A 20,598-nucleotide genomic window follows, 5' to 3' on the forward strand; every position below is an offset into this window, starting at 1 on the left:
CCTGGTAAAGCAGTAGGTGGTCTAAGTCCTTGGGCCCCTGTATCCATCTGGGAGACCATTAGGAAGCTCTGGCTCCTGGCTTCAGATTGGCCCATCTCCTACTACCGCAGCCAGTTGAGGGAGTGAACCAGAGAATGGAAGACCTCTCTGTCTCTGCCTCTGCCTCTCTCTAACTCTACCTTTCAAGTAAATAAAGAAATAAGTCTTTTTTTAAGTGTCTTAAACTTGATGGAACTTATGATGAGAAATGAGGTTTCTGTTTTCTATTTTAATTTATCTTGCTGAAAGGCAGAACTATAGAGCAAGAGTGAGAGCAGGAGAGATTAAGGAATACTCCATTCACTGATTGACACCTGAAATGTCTGCAACAGCCCACACCAGGCCAGGCGACATCCAGGAGCCTAGAACCCCTTCCTGCTCTGCCACGTGCGTGACAGAGACTCAGCTGCTTGAGTTGTCATCTGTTCCCTCCCAGAATATGCATTAGCAGGAAGCTGGATCAGAAGCAGAGTAGCTGGGACTCAAACCTAATGCTGCAGCGTGGGATATGGGTGTCCCAGGAGGCAGCCTGACATGCTGTGCCACAGTGCCTGCCCTGTTTATATCTTCCTGAAGCAATGCTTATTTATTTATTTTTACTTCCTTGAAAGAACAACCGAAAAAGAGAAAGAAAGGTGTTCCATTCGCTAGTTAATGCCCCAAATGCTTACAACAGCCCGGGCTGGGCCCTTTGGAGCCGAGAATCTGAACCTCCACCCATGTCTTTCTTGTGGGTGGTAGGGACCCGAGGACGTCAGCCATCAGCTGCTTCCTCCCTGGGTGCATTCGCAGGAAGCTTCGCTGGAAGTGGCATAGCCAGGGCTCAAACTGGCATTCCCAAATGGATGCAGGTGTTGCAAGCAGCAGCTTAAATTGCTGCACCACAGCACCCACTGTTTCTCTTAATTCCATTTTTCCACAGACACGTTAAAGTCCCCATGTATATTGGTGCATATGTGTGTTTGTGTTGTGTGTGTATAATTTCATTTCATGTTGATATAGCTTGTGTATTTCATGCCATTTTTTTATCTGTTTCCGAGTCCCCAGCTCTGGCTCCTGATTGCAGCTTCCTGGTAGTGCAGACCCTTGGCAGCAGAGATGTCAAGTGATTGGGTCCCCGTCAGCTGCTTGGGAGACCTGGCCCCCAGCCTCGGCATTCTGGCTGCTGTGGGCATTTAGGGCCTGAACCAGTGGATGGGAGCTCGTGCTCTCTCTCTCAAATAAAAATGTATTTGAACTCTTTGTGGAAGGAAAGTATAACATACACTTGTAGAGCTGATCCTGCTCACAATAACTTTATAGCAAGTCTCAGTCTATTATATTTTATGATAGAATACATTAGAAAGTGTGCCATAATTCTGTTTAGGTTTTTATGGATTCTTTGAGCTCTCTACTGAATATATTTTAAAAGGAGTTATGTGGATTTGCAAGTGGTTTTTGTTAAGCTTGATATAGCATGTGTGTTAGTTAGGACTTTCCCAATCAGTTGCACATAGTGGGCTGACAGACTGAAGGGTACTGAAGTCTACGTCTTAAGAGTCCAGTTAACCTAACTATGACACACAGAAGGGTGCTACTTATCCTAAGGGAGGTCGGGTGATTGTGCCTCAACACTGATGCCAGGTTTAACTGGGCTCTCTCACAGGGAGTCTGTAACTCCCACTTGGTGTTAGAAGAGCCGTCTTCCATTGTGCAGCTGGATTATAGCCAGAAAGTGCTGCTCGTCTCTACCTTGCAAAGAAGTCTGCTTTTTTATACCGAGGAAAAGTCTGTCAAGCAGATTGGAACACAACCAAGGAAAAGGTAAGCTCCACAAGTATTCAGTTTGCTCTGAAAGTTGGTCTTAAGTTCTGTTAGATTTCTTGTTTGCCAGATGCAAGTCGCTAGTGTCTGTAAACCTGGGGTTCCTGGTGTGGCCCTGTGCTTGCTGACCTAGGACACCTCTTCCTGGGGCAGACAGGAGGTGTGAGTTCCTCTTGTTTCAGAGCTGCAGGAACCTGCAGGTGCAGCCACTCTACCCCTGGAGGTGGTATGGTCTGGAGAAACCTTGACCGAGGTCTGGTCTGTGTCCATTCCTTGTGTAGGCCCCTCCCTGCAGCCCTGGTGAGCAGTCAGGCAGGTGGTGCTCACTCGTCATTCAGCAGGTATTCACAGAGCACCTCTATGCTCTGTAGCAGACTTGGAGGGCATGTGATCAGCGGGCAGGATGGGAGCCTTCCATCCTAAAGGTACAGACAGAACCCTCGTTGACAATGATCTTAACTGTTGTGGGCAATATACAGGGTGTTGTGAGAGCTGAAACAGGCTCTAGCCAGCCTGAGGGTCAGGGAAGATTTCCTGTAGGCATGGGGCCTGTGTGATGGATGCTTTAGCCCAAGAGCCAGAGGAGTCAAGTTGAGAGATTGTCCACCTGTGGCTGCCTGGAGGAAGGCTGGTGAAGATCGGGTCATTTCCAGGTCCCCTGTCATACCAATTGTGTGGAGAAGACCAACTGGAGCACAAGGGTGACCTGCATTTCACAGTGCCCGCCTCAACCTCAAACTCTGCCACCAGTTGACACAAGATTTAGGGGGGATAGGGGCTTGTAGAGTGGTGGACTTGACCGCTTTTTATCCTGGGGAGGGGATAAACCAGTAGAGATTCAAGATGGCACTGGAGGTGCAGAGGACAACATGAGCATATTGTAGGCTGACCAGGGAACTACAGGAGTTTCTGTTTTGTGTCTCTCTTCCTCCAGTAAAACGATATTTCTGCTTTCAGAGAATCAGGGGGCAGGTTTCAGGCAAGCCCTGTGGAGGGTGGAGAGCAGACAAGGTGAGACTGGTAGGCGTTGGTTGGACTCGGGCTGGTGGAGCTGTCAGTGCCAGGCCGTCGGGAGGGTGGCAGGCGTCAGACAGATGCGGCAGCTCTGGGCTGTGGTTGCTGCCCATTCCTGTGTCCTGGACTTCATAGTGATTCAGTGGATGTTTATCCTCTTCTCGTGGCAGCCCTTCTGCCACAGGCACTCCCCCCCCCCCCACCGGCCTCCTCCTTCCTGCTGAATACCTGATGCTGACCAACAGCCTGTCCTCAACGCAGCAGTAATCTTTCTGTGGGCCCCTGGAAACCGTGGGACTTGCAGGTTGGGCTTTGTGGTTCCACAAAACTTAGTTCTGACTTCCTCTGCCGGTATCCCACTCTTGGGTCTGGCATTTTGTCCTGTTCTTCTGTCAGTGACCTATTGTGTTGTGTCTTTTAGAAGGAAGCTTTAGTGTAAAGAGAGATTTAAACCTGATAACCTTTCGTGTGGGTCTTGCCAGCCTTTTGTGTGGAACCCTGAGCAATTTCTGTGGCCTCCTGGTACTCAGGACTTCTGACAGCTTTGTGTGTGCCAGACGTTGTTCCAGGAAGCAGAAGCAAACTAACAGTGTCCACTTTTGCAGGAAAATGGATATTTTATGGAACCTTAGAGAAGTGAGGGATAACAGAATGCATGGAATGCTTTTAACCCACTGTATGTTTTTTAAAATGTCTGTCTGTTTACCTAGGTGTTTATCCATCTATTTATGAATGTATGCATTTGAAAGGTAGGGCTACAGAGAGATATTCATCCTCTGTTTCATTCCCCAAATGGCTGCAACAGCCAGATCTGGGTTAGGCCGAAGCCAGGATCCAAGAACTCCACCTGGGTCTCCCCCATGGGTTGCATGGGCCTAAACAGTTGGGCCATGTGCTGCTGCCCTCCCAGGTGCATTAGCAGGGAGCTGCCTCAGAAGCAGACAGCTGGAACTGGATCCAGCACTCTGATACAGAAGGCCGGCATTAACCTGTGCCACAACCTTGGCCCTAACCTACTGTATCTTAACAACTTGTCTGTTTTCTGCTGTGGGGGAATCTTCAGAAAGATCATGGAAAACGTGTACTATGAAGAGACTGTGCATAGGCTGTGGAATTCTTTGGCTCCAAAATATATTTATATCTTTAAATTTCATTTTATATAGACTTTTTGAAGTATGCTTGTTTTTAGGTATTAGTAATAAAAGGCCATCAGAAGTGTATCAGCTACAATGAATGGTATAAAGGAACAGAGTAAACTGTTAGGGACTTGCTGGGGTTGGGGAAAGATGCCTCTTTTATTTTATTTTATTTCATTTAAGATTTATTTATTTGAATGAGAGAGAGATCTTCCATCTGCTGGTTCACTCCTCAAATGACCACACTAGCCAGGTTTATCCCAGGTTGAAGCCAGGACCTGAAGCCAGGTCTCCCATGTGGGTAGCGGAGGCCCAAGTATTTGAGCCATCTTCCATTGCTTTCCCAGGCACTTTAGCAGGGAGCTGGATCAGAGGTGCAGTAATTGGGACTCAAACCAGCATGCATGGGATGCCTGTGCCATGGGTGGCGGCTTAACCCACTACACCACAGTGCCAGCCCCCACGATGTCTCTTAGGTAGAATGGACAGGAAAGGCCTCCGTGGGCCAGTGGTGTTTGAACTGAAGCCTGCAGCATGGAGAGAGCTGGTAGAAGAGCATTCCATCCTCCGGGAAGAGCAAATGTCAAGGCCCAGCCGGGCCACAGTTTGGACATTGAAAGAACAGAGGGATGGCCCTGGAGAGGTAGGTAGGTTTGAGGCTCGAATGTGAAATGAGGCTGCCAAGGAAGGATGAAGAAGAATGAGCCAGTGTGTCAGGGGAATGCTGTCACAGACTCAGTGTAGGTGTGGGCAACCACCAGAAGCTTTGAGGCAGAAGAACAAGCGAGCTTTGCTTTAGAGTTCAGCTGGAGCTGTGTGCAGCATCGCTAGGAGAGCAGTGAGTGGAGCCGTGCGGAGTGGCCAGGAACCAGGCCTGCAGGCTTTCTCTGAGGAAGGGCAGGGTCGCAGAGCTCAGATACAGGTGCAGCGGGTGGGGACACTGGCCAGGACGATGAAGCTGTCCTCTTCTCAAGTCTGGGGGGCCCCTCGCACTGCACGGTGGATGTGTTACTCCCAGAACACCATAGAGAACCTAGCCGTCCCAACCACAGTCTGTGGCACCAAAATTAGGCATAAGATTAACAAAAACTGCCTTATGGCAGAATTTGTTAACCAGAAAACACTTGATTTATGATTTTTGTTTTTATTTTTTCATTTACTTGAAAGGCAGAGCAACACAGAAACATACACACACAGAGATCTTCTGTCTGCTTGTTTACTCCCCAAATTCCTGCAACAGCCAGGGCTTGGCCAGGTTGGAGCCAGAGCCCAGAACTCCTTCCAGATCTCCCATGTGGGTGGCCGGAACCCAGGCGCTTGAGCCCTTATCTACTGACTCCCAGAATGTGCTAACAGGAAGCTTGTTCAGAAGCAGAATAATGAAGACTAAACGTGGCACTCTGATATGGAATGTGGGCATTTAAGTCGCAGCTTAACCTGCTGCCACCATGCCTGTCTCACTCACTTCAGGGTAATGTGGCCCTTAAACAGAATTTAGTACCATTGTAAAGTCATAAAGTCATCAGTGATTTTTCTGGAGGTCATCTCCACCAAAATAAGAAACTATATTAAATTTCTTAAGATCTTAGAACCCTGCAGTGCTTAACCTTATAAGAAAGCATTTTAAAAAGTGTCCGGTTCAGACAACATCAGCAAGAACAGAATCACTTTGCAGTTGGACAGCTTCTGGGTCAGTTTCGGGCAAGCTGCAGTTGGCTCTAGCTGGTTCTTCCCAGCTTAACTGCCTCCTACCAATCCTCTCACCAGAGATTTCAGCAGGTTTTTTTTTTTTTTTTAAAGGATTTATTTTATTTATTTGAAAGACAGAGTTACAGAGAGAGGTAGAGCCAGAGAGAGAGAGAGAGAGAGAGGTCTTCCGGTCGTTGGTTCACTCCCCAAATGGCTGCAACAGCCAGAACTGAGCTGCTCTGAAGCCAGGAGCCAGGAGCTTCCTCTGGGTCCCCCACATGGGTGCAGGGGCCCAAGCACCAGGGCCATCCTCTACTGCTTTCTCAGGCCATAGCAGAGAGCTGGATTGGAACTGGAGCAGCTAGGACTTGAACCAGCACCAATATGGGATGCCAACACTGCAGACCGAGGTGTTAACCCACTGCACCAGAGCTCTGGCCCCTTGACAGTTCTTAGAGCTCTGCTTGTGCGGCTCCCGTCTCCGCACTGCCTGTGCCCTCCTCGCCACCGGGCAGCATTCTTCTCACTGTCAGGTTTCCCTGCCTTGTGCCAGTCAGACGTGTCTGCGGCTCTGCACTCCATGAGCAGCTTTCAGACCTCAGACACCTTGCTTTCTGGAGCCTGTTGTGGTCCGTTGTGTGCTGGGAGACAGGACGGGACCCTGTCTTTCCTTTTTTTAAGGATTTGTTTACTTTTTTGAAAGGCAGAGTTAGAGAGATCTTCCATCTACTGGTTCACTCCCCAAATGGCCCCAGTGGCCAAAATCAAGAGCCAGGAAATCTACCTGGGTTTCCCACATGGGTGGCAGGGGTCCAAGCACTTGGACCATCTTCCACTGCTTTCCCAGAATCATTCACAGGGAGCTGGGATCCTGTCTTTACTCTATTTCATGTTCCCACATCCCCAAAAACTGCAGAACACAGAAACTCATTAAACAGTGTGTTGAAATGAATGCTGTGGTTATATCAGTGATGACAGTTTTAATAAGTACTATAAATATTGGGAAAAACATGTAAAAATTGGATCACCATTGGGGCCAACATCGTGGCACAGCGAGATAGGTTGCTGCCTGCAATGCTGCTATCCCATATGAATGCTAGTTTGAGCCCTGGCTATTCCATTTCCAATCCAGCTCCCTGCTAATGCACCATGGAAAGCAGTAGAAGATGGCCCAAGTACTTGGACCCTTACTGCCCATTTGGGAGACCTGGATGAAGCTCCTGGTTTTGGCCTGGCCTGGCCTGGCCCTGGCTGTTGTGGCCATCTGGGGAGTGAGCAAGCAGATGGAAGATCTCTCTTTTTGTCTCTTCCCCCACACTCTTTCTCTAACTCCTTCAGCTCCTAGCTGCAGGCTGCCTGCCACCTCATGCAGAGCTGTGGAGCTGCAGGGCACAGACATTGCTGTTTTGTATTTTAAGTAGATTGTTGTCTTATTCAGTTGGTGCTTTTAGCCATCAGATGGGAGTTATGGGTGGTTCACAGCTTAGGAACCTGCGTGCAGAAAAGTTTAGTCACTACATATACCACACGGCTCTTAATCTGCAGGGTTGGTTATGGAGGCCAGATCTCCATGTCTAAAGCCAGTGCACTTTCTACCATCAGCAAGGCTTTGGGATGAGCGAAACTCTTTGAATTCTACCGCAAGTCTGAGAGTTGGCAAAGATGTGAAACAGAATTGACATTGCTATAATCACATTGAAGAAAGTTTGAAATCAGCTTTTTAAAAATATATATGTTTTTAAAGATTTATTTATTTCATTTTTTTTTATTTTTTTATTTTTATTTATTTTTTTTTTTTTTGACGGGCAGAGTGGACAGTGAGAGAGAGAGAGACAGAGAGAAAGGTCTTCCTTTGCCGTTGGTTCACCCTCCAATGGCCGCCGTGGCCGGCGCGCTGCGGCCGGCACACCGCGCTGATCCGATGGCAGGAGCCAGGAGCCAGGTGCTTTTCCTGGTCTCCCATGGGGTGCAGGGCCCAAGCACCTGGGCAATCCTCCACTGCACTCCCTGGCCACAGCAGAGGGCTGGCCAGGAAGAGGGGCAACCGGGACAGAATCCGGCGCCCCGACCGGGACTAGAAGCCGGTGTGCCGGCGCTGCAAGGCGGAGGATTAGCCTAGTGAGCCGCGGCGCCGGCCTAGATTTATTTATTTCAAAAGCAGAATAACAGAGAGGGAGATTCAGAAAGATCTTCCATCCGCTGGCTCACTCCCCACATGGCTGCAACAGCCAGGTCTGGGCCAGGCCCAACCCAGGACCAGGCATGGGTGATGGCATGGACTCACCATCTGCTGCCTTCCCAGGCACGTCAGTTAGCAGCTGGGTCAGAATCAGAGTCGCTTGTATTCAAACCTGCAGAATGATGTGGGATGCTGTCCTTGTAAATCATTGCACCCAAACACTGGCCCCTTAATATGTGATTTTTTAAAAATGTTTGTGTACTTTCATTTCCTTGAAAGGGAGGGAGGGAGGAAGGGAGAGAGAGAGAGAGAGAGAGACTCCTTCTATACATTGGTTCATTCTCCAAACACCTGCAATAGCCAGTGCTGGGCTAAGCTGAAGCCAGGAGCCTGGAACTCCTTCCAGGTTTCTCATTTGGGTGGCTGGCACCAAGCAGTTGAGCCCTTATCTGCTTGCTTCCCAGAATGCATTAGCAGGAAGGTGGATTGGAAGCAGAGCAAATGGGACTTGAGTGAGTACTCCTGATACAGGATGTGGACATCCAAGGGGTTACTTATAAACCATCATGTCACAGTGCTAACCCTGAAATTACTTTTTTCCCTAAGATTTTATTTATGTTATTTATTTGAGAGGTAGAGTTACAGAGAGAGGGAGAGGCAGAGAGAAGGTCTTCCATCCATTGATTCCTTCCCTAGATGACTGCAACAGCTAGAGCTGGGCTGATCCTAAGCTAGGAGTTTCTTCTGGGTCTCCCACACAGGTACAGGGGCCCAAGCACTTGGGCCATCTTCTACTCCTTTCTGAGACTATAGCAGAAAGTTGGATTGGAAGAGGAGCAGCTAGGACTAGAACTGGTACCCATATGGGATGCTGGCACTGCAAGCAGAGGCTTAGCCCCTATGCCACAGTGCTAGCCCCAAAATTACCTTTTAAATTTGAATATGGTTTCAAAACCCAACAATTCCACTGAAAAATATCCTTGACAAACTCTTAGCACCTGTGTAAGAGATATGTATAAAAATGCCCGTTGTACCATTTTTTAAAACATTAAAAGAGAAAAAATAATAAATACTCATAAATAAGAAAGCAAATAAATAATGGAATATATGCAGCAGTGAAAATGAGTGCTAAAGTTTTTTATCAATGAGTATATATTTTAGAAACAAAATGTTAAATGAAAAGAAACAAATGGCGAAAGAATACAAATAGCATCTTACTATTTTTGAATAAAAATGAAAGATGCTACTAAGTGCCAGGGACTATAGATAGATATGAGACTATCCCATTGCTGAGAGCCAGGGAGTGACAAGCACAGCGTCCAGTCCGGTGGCCGTGGCTGGGTACACAGGCCAGAACCACGAGCACGCGAGAGAGCTGCAGCACTGTAAGTCGTGCGGGTTTGGTTCCTGCATCCAGGGTGGAGCCTGGGAACACACTGGTTCTTGTTCTTTCACAACTCATACTACTCTGCCAGCCATTTCATTATTTATTAAAGGAACACAGGGGTCAGGCCTGGGGACACCTGGAAGGGAAACGGCCCACCCGGTGAGCTCACAGGGCTCGCGGGGCAGCGACAGGAGTGGAGAGGAGTTGCCTGCTTGGCAGTGTGCCCCGGTGGTGCAGGGTGGTGAGATGGAGCGGAGTTTCAGAGCAGCAGGAGGGCGGCAGTCCGCTGTCTCCTAGTCGTAACACTTGTCTCTCCGGCTCGTGGTGGGAAGTAAACAGCAGAGTGGAGCTCAAGCCACAGGAGGCAGCAAGAGCCCAGTGGCCTCCGTGAAGCCAGAGGCTGTGCCTAGCAGGTGTCCACTTAGGAGGCCGCGGTAGCGCCTCTGTGGATACAGGAGTGACAGTGTGGTCAAGCAGTAGGTAAAGTGGGGGGAGGCTCATTTAGCTTTCAGACAAAAGTTCTTGTCATAGTTAGCATCAGGGGTTGACAACTGTATCACTTCAAATCAGCCCATGTCTGGCATTTTCTTTTTCTTTCTTTCCTCTAATTTTAGTACTGGGAAATTTGGTGCTTGTTTTATACCAGGACTCTGTAAGCAAAGCGATCTAACCTTGTACGCCTCGAGACCTGGGCTTCGGCTGTGGAAGGCTGACGTCCATGGAACCGTTCAAGCCACATTTATCCTAAAAGATGTTTTTGCTGGAGGTGTGAAGCCTTTTGAACTGTACCCTCGCCTGGAGCCCTCCCACAGGGGAAGTTGCAGCTTGTCTGAGAAACACCTGGGCCTCGTTTCCTGTTTCTTTCAGGAAGGCTGGGTGTTGAGTTGGAATGAATACAGCATCTATCTCCTGGACACCATCAACCAGGTACGTGGAGTCTGCAGGCAGGGGAAGATTGATCCTGGCTGTTCTGCCTCAGAGCTCACAGTGCCAAAGAAGGCACTATGTTGATTTTTAAAAAAATTTATTTGTTTGTGAAAAAGAGTTACAGACAGACAGAGGGAGAGACAGAGAAAGAGGTCTTACATCTGCTGGTTCACTCCCTAAATGGCCGCATCGGCTGGGGCTGGGCTGGTCTGAAGCCAGGAGCTTCTTCCAGGTCTCCCACATGAGTACGGGGGCCCAAGCACATGGGCCATCTTCTACTGCTTTCCCAGGCCATTAGCAAGGAGCTGGATCAGAAGTGGAATAGCTGGGACTCGAACTGGTGCCATATGGGATGCCAGCACTACAGGCAGAGGCTTAACCTTCTATACCACAGCACTGGCCCCACTGTGTTGATTTTAATGCTCCATTTTTTTCCTTTGGGCCAGTCTGGTAGACAAAGTCAGGGCTTGGGACTTTTTGTAAGTTTGAAAAAATGATTTGGTTTTTATATTCACAGTCCTATCTCTTGCCAGGAAATTATGGTTTTTTGTACTTAAGCATAAAATTAAACTTGTTCTTTATTATCTAGTTGGCTCACATTTTTTCTGACTTCCAAATTTGGAAGAGCAGATTTGCTGAGGACTGCAACCTGAGAGCTGCAGTAACAGAGCAGAGGCGTCCCCACGCCCTCACAGGGCAGTGCCGGGTCTCGTCGCTGCCTTTAGCTTGTTTTCCATCTCATGTTTTTCCTTGTTCTTGCTGAACTGGAGCCATATTATTTTGGCTTTTTTTTTAACTTAATGGAATGTCTCAGTGTTTATGTTTGTTTTTGTTTGAAAGGCACAGAGAGAGAATGTCCATCTTCTGGTTCACTCCCAGAATGCCTACAACAGCCAGGGCTGGGCCAGGCTGAAGCCAGGAGCCTGGACTCCATTCAGGTCTCTCTGTGGGTTGCAGGGACCCAGATATTTGAGCCATTGCTGGATGCCTCCCGTGTTGTGTAGTAGGAAGAAGTTAAGAACGTAGCTATAATGGAACCCAGGCACTTCATTATGGAGTACAGGTGTCCCAAGGGATCATTTCAACACTGCAGAAACATCTAGCCCTTAGTGACATGCCTTGTAGGAAACAGTTCTGCTTACATCGGGATGATGCAAGATTGTCACAGGACACAAACTTACACGCTTTCACAGCACTGTTTAGGGGCCAGTGTTGTGGCACAGTGTGGTAAGCCACTGCATGCAACACCTGCATCCCATATCAGAGCACTGGTTCAGGTCCTGGCTGCTCCACTTCTGATCCAGCTTCCTGCTAATGTGCCTGGGAAAGCAGCAGCAGATGGCCCAAGGGCTTGGGGCCCTGCTACCATGTAGGAGACCTGGATGGAGCTCCTGACACCTGGCTTTAGCCTGGCCCAGCTGTTCCAACCTTTTTAGGAGTAAACCAGAAGATGGAAGGTCTCTTCGACTCTTTTTATCTTCCCATCTCTCTGTCACTGTCTTTCAAATAAATAAATCTTTTAAGCTGTTTGGCTTAGTTTCTCTTGGTCTTAGGAGTACAGCTTTTGCCCTTTCTCAAGATGACCCCTTACCTCGTCATCTTCACTCCTCACTCCCAGACTCCAGACCATTCCAGCCTGCCCATTCCTGCCACACTGCCTCTTTTCAGAAAGTAAACCTGGTGACACTGGTTTAGTATAAAGAGAATGACTCAAGAATGCAGATCCAGACTAGAACCTTCTAGGATTTTGTTGTCTGAATGAGCCTGGGTTCCTTCTCTATGCAGTGGGGCAGAAGCCCAGGAAGTATTAGATAAGGGAGATCACCAGTGTGCCTTTTATACCTGCTTTTGTTTCTTTTCTTAGCAGTCTTTTGAAAGACTTTTTTTTTTTTTTTTGGACAGGCAGAGTGGACAGTGAGAGAGAGAGAGACAGAGAGAAAGGTCTTCCTTTGCCGTTGGTTCACCCTCCAATGGCCGCTGCGGCTGGCGCACCGCGCTGATCCGATGGCAGGAGCCAGGAGCCAGGTGCTTTTCCTGGTCTCCCATGGGGTGCAGGGCCCAAGCACCTGGGCCATCCTCCACTGCCCTCCCTGGCCACAGCAGAGAGCTGGCTTGGAAGAGGGGCAACCGGGACAGAATCCGGCGCCCCGACCGGGACTAGAACCTGGTGTGCCGGTGCCGCTAGGCGGAGGATTAGCCTAGTGAGCCGCGGCGCCGGCCTGAAAGACATTTTTGTATTCTTCCCCGGGATATAGAGAACTCAGCTCTATGCCTTTTGAACATAAATGTACTTATTAATTAATGACATCAAGATACTTTGTAATTTTGCACCAGTTCTTTCCATCTAAATACTTACCCAGTGCTTCATGTAGTAGGAATAATTAACTTCATTTTATAGGCAGGAAGTGAAGACAGGGCATCCGTGATGAGGCGCTTGCTGGCCACCACTGCAGTCTGAACTCCGGCAGCAGCAGGATTGGCAGCTTTCAGAAAGTAACATCATGTTTCTGGCCTCTCATCAGGGGTTTTTGAAAAGTTAACAAAGAACTTAGACATTCTGTGTTGTACAGTGAACTTTTACCTGCGTCATTCACTGAAAAGCAGCACCTGTGGTCGCTGTGGGCTCAGGACACCTTGTGTTTGTTGTCGTCTGTTTTCAGATGATGCTGGGGAATCCTCTCTTCACTATTCATTCCAAAGCTGTGAACTGCAGGGAACACTAGGCTCTTACAGGTGTGCACAGAGTGGGGGAGTCTCGCCTGTTGTGACCCGTGAATGACATGCCACACAGGCTCGCTTAGAGCTGCGAGCGGCTGGGCAGCGCCCGTGGAGGGCAGACTTGTCAAGGAGGCTTCTTTGGGGGAGGGGTGAATGAAAGGCATCGGAACTCCCCAGTGAACAGGGACAGGAAAAGAATCCATGCAGACAGTAGCACAGGCTGAACACATGAGCGTGGAGCACCCGGCTGGGGTGTAGACAACACTTTGCACGTGAGAAGCATGGCCAAGGCAGGCCGCAGGTTGCAAAGGCCCCCGCTTGCCAGGAGGGTGTGTTCACTCCGTAGGGGTTGGGAGAGGCCAGGCTCTTAGTCTGTTTTGTTCTCTTTGTGTTTTACCATTTTACTGCTGAGGTCACACATAAGACAGAGACTATAACTTTAGGTTGAATTACTCAGAGAGTGTTCCTGAAATTCTAAGCAAGTACAAGTATGATTTAACTTCTTTGGACTTTTGCATGTTTTCTTACATGTTTTGAACTGTTAAAATAACCTTGTTTTGTGTTTTTGTTTTTGACAGGCTACAATTGCTGGTTTGGAAGGATCAGGTGATATTGTGTCTGTTTCCTGCACAGAAAATGAAATATTTTTCTTAAAGGGAGATAGGAACATTATAAGGATTTCAAGCAAGCCTGAAGGACTAGCATCAATAGGTTTGTATTCAATATAGAAAGTACCATGTATTTGATGAGAAATGCTGCACTCTGTGGTATGCAGTTGCAGTTTGCAAAATATAAAACTTACCACTGTTTGGCTAGTTCAGTGATTGCATGCTTATTTAAGCAAGAAGGTATTTGGAAGTTTTCCTTTGATTCTTAAAATAATGTTGACAGTATTTGTCTTGAAAGTTACTTTAAGGCCCAGGTCACCATTTCAGATTTGGTAGAGTTGGATTGTGAGTGTGGGAAGTATGAGGTTGGATGAGTAGAAAGAACGAGAAACAATGAATGGTCCCTGACACTCAGCAGGAGGCAGTGGGAGGGACTAGTTTGCATCAGGTTTCAGAGCATTTAGATCTGTCACGGGGCATGTGTTTTATTCCTCACATGGTTCCTCCTTGCAAGATTGATTTTTCTCTGCTTTTGACTTTTCTTGGACACTTTTTGCAGACCCATGCTTGAATGAACAGAGTATAACATGTATTCTCATGGACACATGCACACCGGCCACAGCGCTTTATGTGCCTGGGGCTCCTTGGTACACTTGTCCTGCCAGTGGCAGCGGCAGCTCTGCAGGTCCCTTTGTCCTCTTCCTCCTTGTTACCACACACCCCTTATGTCATGAGACAAGTTGGGATGAGCATTACAGTGTGATAGTTTTTTTTTTTTTTTTTTTTTTTTTTTGACAGGCAGAGTGGACAGTGAGAGAGAGAGACAGAGAAAAAGGTCTTCCTTTTGCCGTTGGTTCTCCCTCCAATGGCCTCCGCAGCCGGCACACTGCGGCCAGCGCACCGCGCTGATCCGATGGCAGGAGCCAGGTGCTTCTCCTGGTCTCCCATGGGGTGCAGGGCCCAAGGACTTGGGCCATCCTCCACTGCACTCCCTGGCCACAGCAGAGAGCTGGCCTGGAAGAGGGGCAACCGGGACAGAATCCGGCGCCCCGACCGGGACTAGAACCCGGCGTGCCGGCGCCACAAGGCAGAGGATTAGCCTAGTGAGCCGCGGCGCCGGCCACAGTGTGATAGTTTTTATAAGAAATGAACAAGTGCTGATTTTACGTCTGAGCACGGTCACTTTTTAAAACTGTGATCAAAAGGCAATATAGGTTACGGTGCATGTAGTGGCGGGTTCTAGCATTTCATTGGTGAAAATGCTCCAAGTCTGTTAAGCTTTCTTTTCCACATGAAATGTGGAGAACTGAATTTTAAATTTTGTTTAATTTTAATTGACTAGGATTTAAACTGGTAGCTGTGACTAGTGGCTGTTTAGATAGTGCAGCTCTAGCCTGAGATCTACCACTAACTTAACTTGTATGATCTCTGATGTGCCGTGTCAGAGTGGAGTCCTGCCCCTCCAGTGCATACTCCATGGCCTACAGCCTGCCCCAGTGAGGGCTCCCCCTAGTGAAATGTTGACAGCAGAAGGGCAGGGGTTCCCATGGTACGTTGACTGCCAGCTCCCAGCCCCTAGACAGTGTCAGGCACACAGTGGCTACTTGCTAACAAAAAGGTGGTCTGAAGGCTTGTGTTGAGGATCCTGCCCCTGGACCCGTCGTGGCTCTGGGGCCCTCTGGTGTCGGGTGGAGAGGCGGATGCGCTCTGCAGTGGGAAGCTCACTGCACACAGCAGAGGGACTCTCACTCTGCCTCCTGATCCTCCCTCCACTTGTTGCTTCTAAGGACACTGACCTCCGTGGCGTCCTCTGCCTTGAGTTTGTTGTCATGGCAGTTACCTTTTATTCTTGATTTCAACTAATTTAATTACAGGTACACATATGTTTTTTAAATATCCATTGAGTAATACTAAAGTATATTCAAGGCATAGTCTAGGTATGAAGTGTAATTAAATACATTTTTATACACAGTCATTTCTCCTATATAAAGAATTTGTGAATTAAAGTAGAAAATGTTGCATACTTGGTTGTACCCCCTTCCTGTTGAGTTATTTGCAAGAGATGATTATGGTGAATTATTTTACCATTTTTTTAGCATTTATTTATATATTTGACAGAGAGAGAAGTCTTCCGTTCACTGGTTCACTCCCCAAATGGCTACAATGGCTAGGGCTATGCCAGGCTGACGCCAGGAACCAGGAGCTTCTTCAGGTCTCCCATGTGGTTGCATGGGCCCAAGCACTTGGGCCATCTGCTTTTGCCTTCCCAGGCACATTGGTAGGGAGCTGGATCAGAAGTAGAGCAGCTGGGACTCTAACAGATACCCATATGGGATACCAGCATCACAGGTGGCGGCTACACCACAACGCTGGCTCCCGTTTTACTGGTTTTTGTAAGAGCTTCCTGAAGAAGCAAAATCGTTTCTTGGATCTTCTTTGCCATTCCTTTAGTTTTGCTGGTGTCTGTGAGTCTAGAATTGTTCAGTTCCTCAGCAGGCTGGAGCCTCAAGTTCTCTGCAATAGCCAGTTTTTAGAGCTAGCAAACCTGAGTCAGTGCAGAGCGACTTACTCTTAGGTAAGAGGAGTAAATCCAGACTGTTCTTTCTCAGTGAGAGATGGCCTGGACGCATCCGGATGCTCAGAGCGAGCCCAAGCGCAGCGAGTGGAGAAGCCAGCAGGGGCCACCACGTCTGAGACAAGGCTCAGGGGCTCTTCTGTGGCCAGCTCGGCAGCCAGCGAGCCCCGGAGCAGGAGCAGTTCTCTCAACTCCACCGACAGTGGCTCCGGGCTCCACACAGCTGAGCCAAGAAAGGGCAGCCAGCCCTCCTCACAGAGGTTCAGTGTCATCAGCTCGGAAGACTTTGACCAGGAGCTTGTTGTGAAACCTATCAGGGTGAAAAAGAAGAGGAGGAGGAAGAAGACAGGTACCACTGGTGGTGTAGCACGCACTGACGCACGCGCTCACGTGGGGGCGTTTTCCCACACTGTGGACGTTGCATATCTGCCCATGATAGAAACGCTGCTTCTCACTGAGTGAGCCTTGCCTGCTCATTGAAAAGCAGAGGGCCTTCCAGAAATAATTGCACTCTCTCCCCAGAGGAGTTTTACTGTGAGATATTCCACACATTAGCAAACAGTGCACACATGCACATGTGCACCCATGCACACAGATGTCCATGACCTCTGCAGTCTCACATCTGCACACTCGCGTAAAGTTAAGCTCTGAGATTTTTTTTTTTTTTAAGATTTGTTTATTTATTTGAAAGGCAGAGTTACAGAGAGGCAGAGGCAGAGAGAGAGAATCTTCCATCTGCTGGTTTACTCCCCAAATGGCTGCAACGGCCAGAGCTGAGCCTGTCCGAAGCCAGGAGCCAGAAGCTTCTTCTGGATCTCCCATGAGGGTGCAGGGGCCCAAGGACTTGGGCCATTTTCCACTGCTTTCCTAGGCCATAGCAGAGATCTAGATGGGGATTGGAGCAGCCTGGACTTGAACCAGTGCCACATGGGATGCTGGCGCTGCAGACTGCGGCTTTACCCACGACGCCACAGCACTGCCTCCTGGGATTTCTACTCTTCAGTATTTTTATTTATTTTATAATGGAAATATGAAAATAATATTTTTAGCTTACTTGAGAGGCAGAGAGAGCTCCCATCTGCTTGTTCACTCATCAAGCTAGGGCTGGGCCAGGCGGTGCTGAGAGCTGGAACCTCAATCTGAGTCGCCCATGTGGGTTGCAGGGACTGATTACTTGAGGCATCATCTGCTGCCTTCCAGGGTGCACGTTAGCAGGAGGCTGGAATTGGTAGTGGAGCCTAAATTCAAACCCAGGTACTCCATATGGGATGTTGGCCTGGTAGGCCAAATGCCTGTCTAGGCTTTCAGTAATTAAATGAAAGTGTTGATTTGTCCATGTATATCATTTGTTAGACCAGAGAATCAATGAAGATGGGTAGAAAGGCACTGAAATAGGAAGAGTTTTGCTGGGTATCTAGGTGGGGTATTGTACATCTAGTATTGGATATGTTGCTAAATATGAGATGTGATGTTGATTTTTAAAGATGTATTTATTTGTTTGAAAGGCAAAGCAACAGAAGGAGAGACAGAGAGATAATACATCTGCTTGTTCACTCCTCAAATAGCCACAATGGCCAGGGCTGGTCCAAGCCAAAGCTGGGAGCCCAAAACTCCACTAGGTCTCCCACACAGATGGCAGGGCTCAAGCACTGGAGCCGTCCTCCGCGGCTTTTCCAGGTGCATTAGCAGGGAGGTGGATCAGACGTGGAGCCGCTGGGACTTGAACTAGGGATGGCCTGCTGCTACAATTCCAACCCTGACATTGAATTTTTTCAAACATTTTAATACTTGTTACCTGTTAAGCCTCATTAGCTAAGGACCACTGCCATGTTGCCGGGAACTGTTACCAAATTCCTGAGCATCTTCCTGATTTTCAAAAATCAGTCTGATCTGTTTGAACATCCACTTTCTCCCCTTGTTATTCTTTTGTTTTAAGATTTATTTATTTGAAAGAGCTACAGAGTTAGAGGAAGAGACAAGAAAGCTCTTCCATCTACTGGTTCACTCCCCAAATGGCCACAGTGGCCATGCCTGTAAGCCAGGAGCGTGGAACTTGATCCGAGTCTCCCACCATTAGCACGGAGCTGGATTGGAAGTGGAGCAGCTGGGATGTGGGATGCTGGCACCACGGCTGGGGGCTTAACCTGATGATGTCCTCTCCCCTTGTTCCTTCTGATGCCATCAGTGTGTGAATTCTTTGCATCCATGTAAAACATCACTGCTCTAGGGTAATTTGTACATAAAAGTTTTATTCTTCATCAAGTAAATATCCTTCAGTTAAAATACATTTCTTTCTTGAGCCAAAAATTTATTTTTAATTAATGTCTTATTGTTTATGTTTATGTAGAGTCATAACTTCTTTTGGATGTTATTATTTTAAATTAGAAGGTGGAACCAGAAGTACCCATCACAGTTCGCTGGAATCAACTCCCTGCTCTGAGTTTCCTGGTGACAGCCCGCAGTCCTTGAACACAGACCTGCTGTCCATGAGCCCCAGTGTCCTGGGCAGCAGTGTGGAGCCATTGAGCACAGAATCTCCTGACCAGGAAAGCAGCCTCAGTGGTGAGATGAACGGGGTCTTACGGGAGCATAATGACCCTGAAGCATTTAGCATCCTGGAGGTACCTGCGTCTGCCCCTGATTTCCTGGCTGAACAAAATGATGTTAGAACCAACATTCCACAGTGTGACCGCATACATGAGGTGGAGGCGCTCAGTGGAGGGTTGGATTTGCCTCTGCTCTCAAGGGAAGATGTGGGAGGTAGTGACATCACGGGGCTCGGAGAGGAGCCTCTTCCCGTGGATGATGGACTGAACATTGAGCACTTATCTTTCCAAGAACAAAATGGCCCTGCTGAGGCACTTGTGATCCTAGAACCCCATGCATCCCAAGGCACTTTCTCTGAAGCCCCACTCCCAGGACCACTCATGGAGCCGTCTAGCCTCTTTTGGAGCCCAGGTGCTGAGCAGGGGCTGCCCGCAACAAGGGTTGATGAAGGCAACACCAAGGAGCCTGGCACAGAGCAGGACACCCTGAGCAACCCTGGGGCCCCTTGCCATCTCGGCTCAAGTCCCTGGCATGCTGTCGTGGAGGACGACACAGGTCAGAAAGAAACATCCACGTCAGGGTGTGACGTAGGGAGCACGCATGGACAGCTGCCTCCTGTGGTCTCTGCCTTGGTGGCCAGTACCGACGAGCCTTGGCTTGAGCAACCTCCACAGGATCAAGCGCTGATGTCCAGTGATGAGGAGGACATCTACGCCCACGGGCTCCCCTCCTCCTCCTCAGAGACGAGTGTGACCGAGCTTGGAGCTAGTCGCTCCTTGCAAGACCTGAGCCAGCCAGGAGTGGATGCCACTGGACTGCTCAAGTCAGATCAGGTTCGTGGGCTCAGACGGGGCACTTGGTTGCCTGTGGCTTTTTTCTTGCTTAAGGATAATCACTGGTGAGACTGGTTATATTATATTCCTACTAAAAACTGTGTAGGCCATGCATGTTTTGAAGTCTGGGTTTCGGGATTCCAGCACTGGAGCCCTTACACGGCTTGAGCTGCTGCTGGCCATCCTCAGTAGTGACCCTTCTTACTGATGAAAGCAGCGTCTTTCTGTTCCTTGTGACCCAGCAAGGCCAGGCGGGTGTGGGTGTGAGTGTGAGCTGTCTCAGGGGAGGACTGCTGATCAAGGTAGGAGAGGCCTTGGAGCGGGTTGGAGGCGTGGGTTCCCGACGCGTCCTCAGGCAGCAGGGCCTGCAGCCACTTAGAGAACTGCTGTCTGATCTCCAGACAGCAGCCCTGAGGTCCTCTGCACCCCAGTCCACCTCCCGTACCCCGTGCAGGTTGTGCGTGTCCAGTCTCCCGGAGGTCATCCAGCCATGTAATTAGGAGATGCTTATTAACTGTTCTTGGGCATTTTTATATTGCAAAGTTATTTTCAAAGTACTTTTCCCTTGGAAAATACTTATTACTAAATGTATTTGGTTTAAAAACTAACTTGAATTGTAAGTTGAATATCCCTTATCTGAAGTGCCTGAACCAAAAATGTTTTGGGCTTCAGACTCAATATCTGCATATATACAATGCAGTTTTTTTTTTTTGGGGGGGGGGGGTGACCCAACTCTAAACATAAAATTTGTTTATGTTTTATGTATACTTTATCCGCATTGCCTCAAGGTAATTTTATACAAGAGTTTTAGCGTACCTGTATTTTTTTTAAAAGATTTATTTATTTATAAGACAGAGTTACAGAGAGAAGTAGAGACAGAGAGAAAGGCCTTCCTTCTGTTGGTTCACTCCCCTAATGGCCACAACGGCTGGAGGTATGCTGATCCGAAGCCAATAGCCAGGTGCTTCTTATGGTCTCCCATGCAGGTACAGGGGCCCAAGCACTTGGGCCATCTTCTACTGCTTTCCCAGGCCACAGCAGAGAGCTGGATTAGAAGTAAAGCAGCCAGGACTCAAACTGGTACCCAATTGGGATGCCGGCACCACAGGTAGAGGATTAACCTGCTGCACCACAGCGCTGGCC

At 48.5% G+C, this 20,598-nt stretch overlaps 1 protein-coding gene across 13 annotated transcripts in view; it reads left to right on the forward strand.

Annotated features, from left to right (window-relative positions):
- Window positions 1–20,598, forward strand: part of TECPR2 (tectonin beta-propeller repeat containing 2) — a 120,054-nt gene that overhangs the window by 42,277 nt on the left and 57,179 nt on the right. For all 13 annotated transcript variants that reach the window (XR_007915142.2, XM_051834821.2, XM_051834827.2 and 10 more), the window contains 5 exons: window positions 1,685–1,842; window positions 9,862–10,174; window positions 13,471–13,603; window positions 16,110–16,424; window positions 18,461–19,455. Coding sequence is in view for 12 of the 13 variants with exons in the window: in XM_051834821.2 (XP_051690781.2) it covers window positions 1,685–1,842; window positions 9,862–10,174; window positions 13,471–13,603; window positions 16,110–16,424; window positions 18,461–19,455 (1,914 nt within the window). In the remaining variant the exon portion in view is untranslated. The remainder of the gene's footprint in view (window positions 1–1,684; window positions 1,843–9,861; window positions 10,175–13,470; window positions 13,604–16,109; window positions 16,425–18,460; window positions 19,456–20,598) is intronic.

Source organism: Oryctolagus cuniculus, chromosome 20, assembly GCF_964237555.1.
Source record: "Oryctolagus cuniculus chromosome 20, mOryCun1.1, whole genome shotgun sequence".
NCBI lineage: Eukaryota > Metazoa > Chordata > Mammalia > Lagomorpha > Leporidae > Oryctolagus > Oryctolagus cuniculus.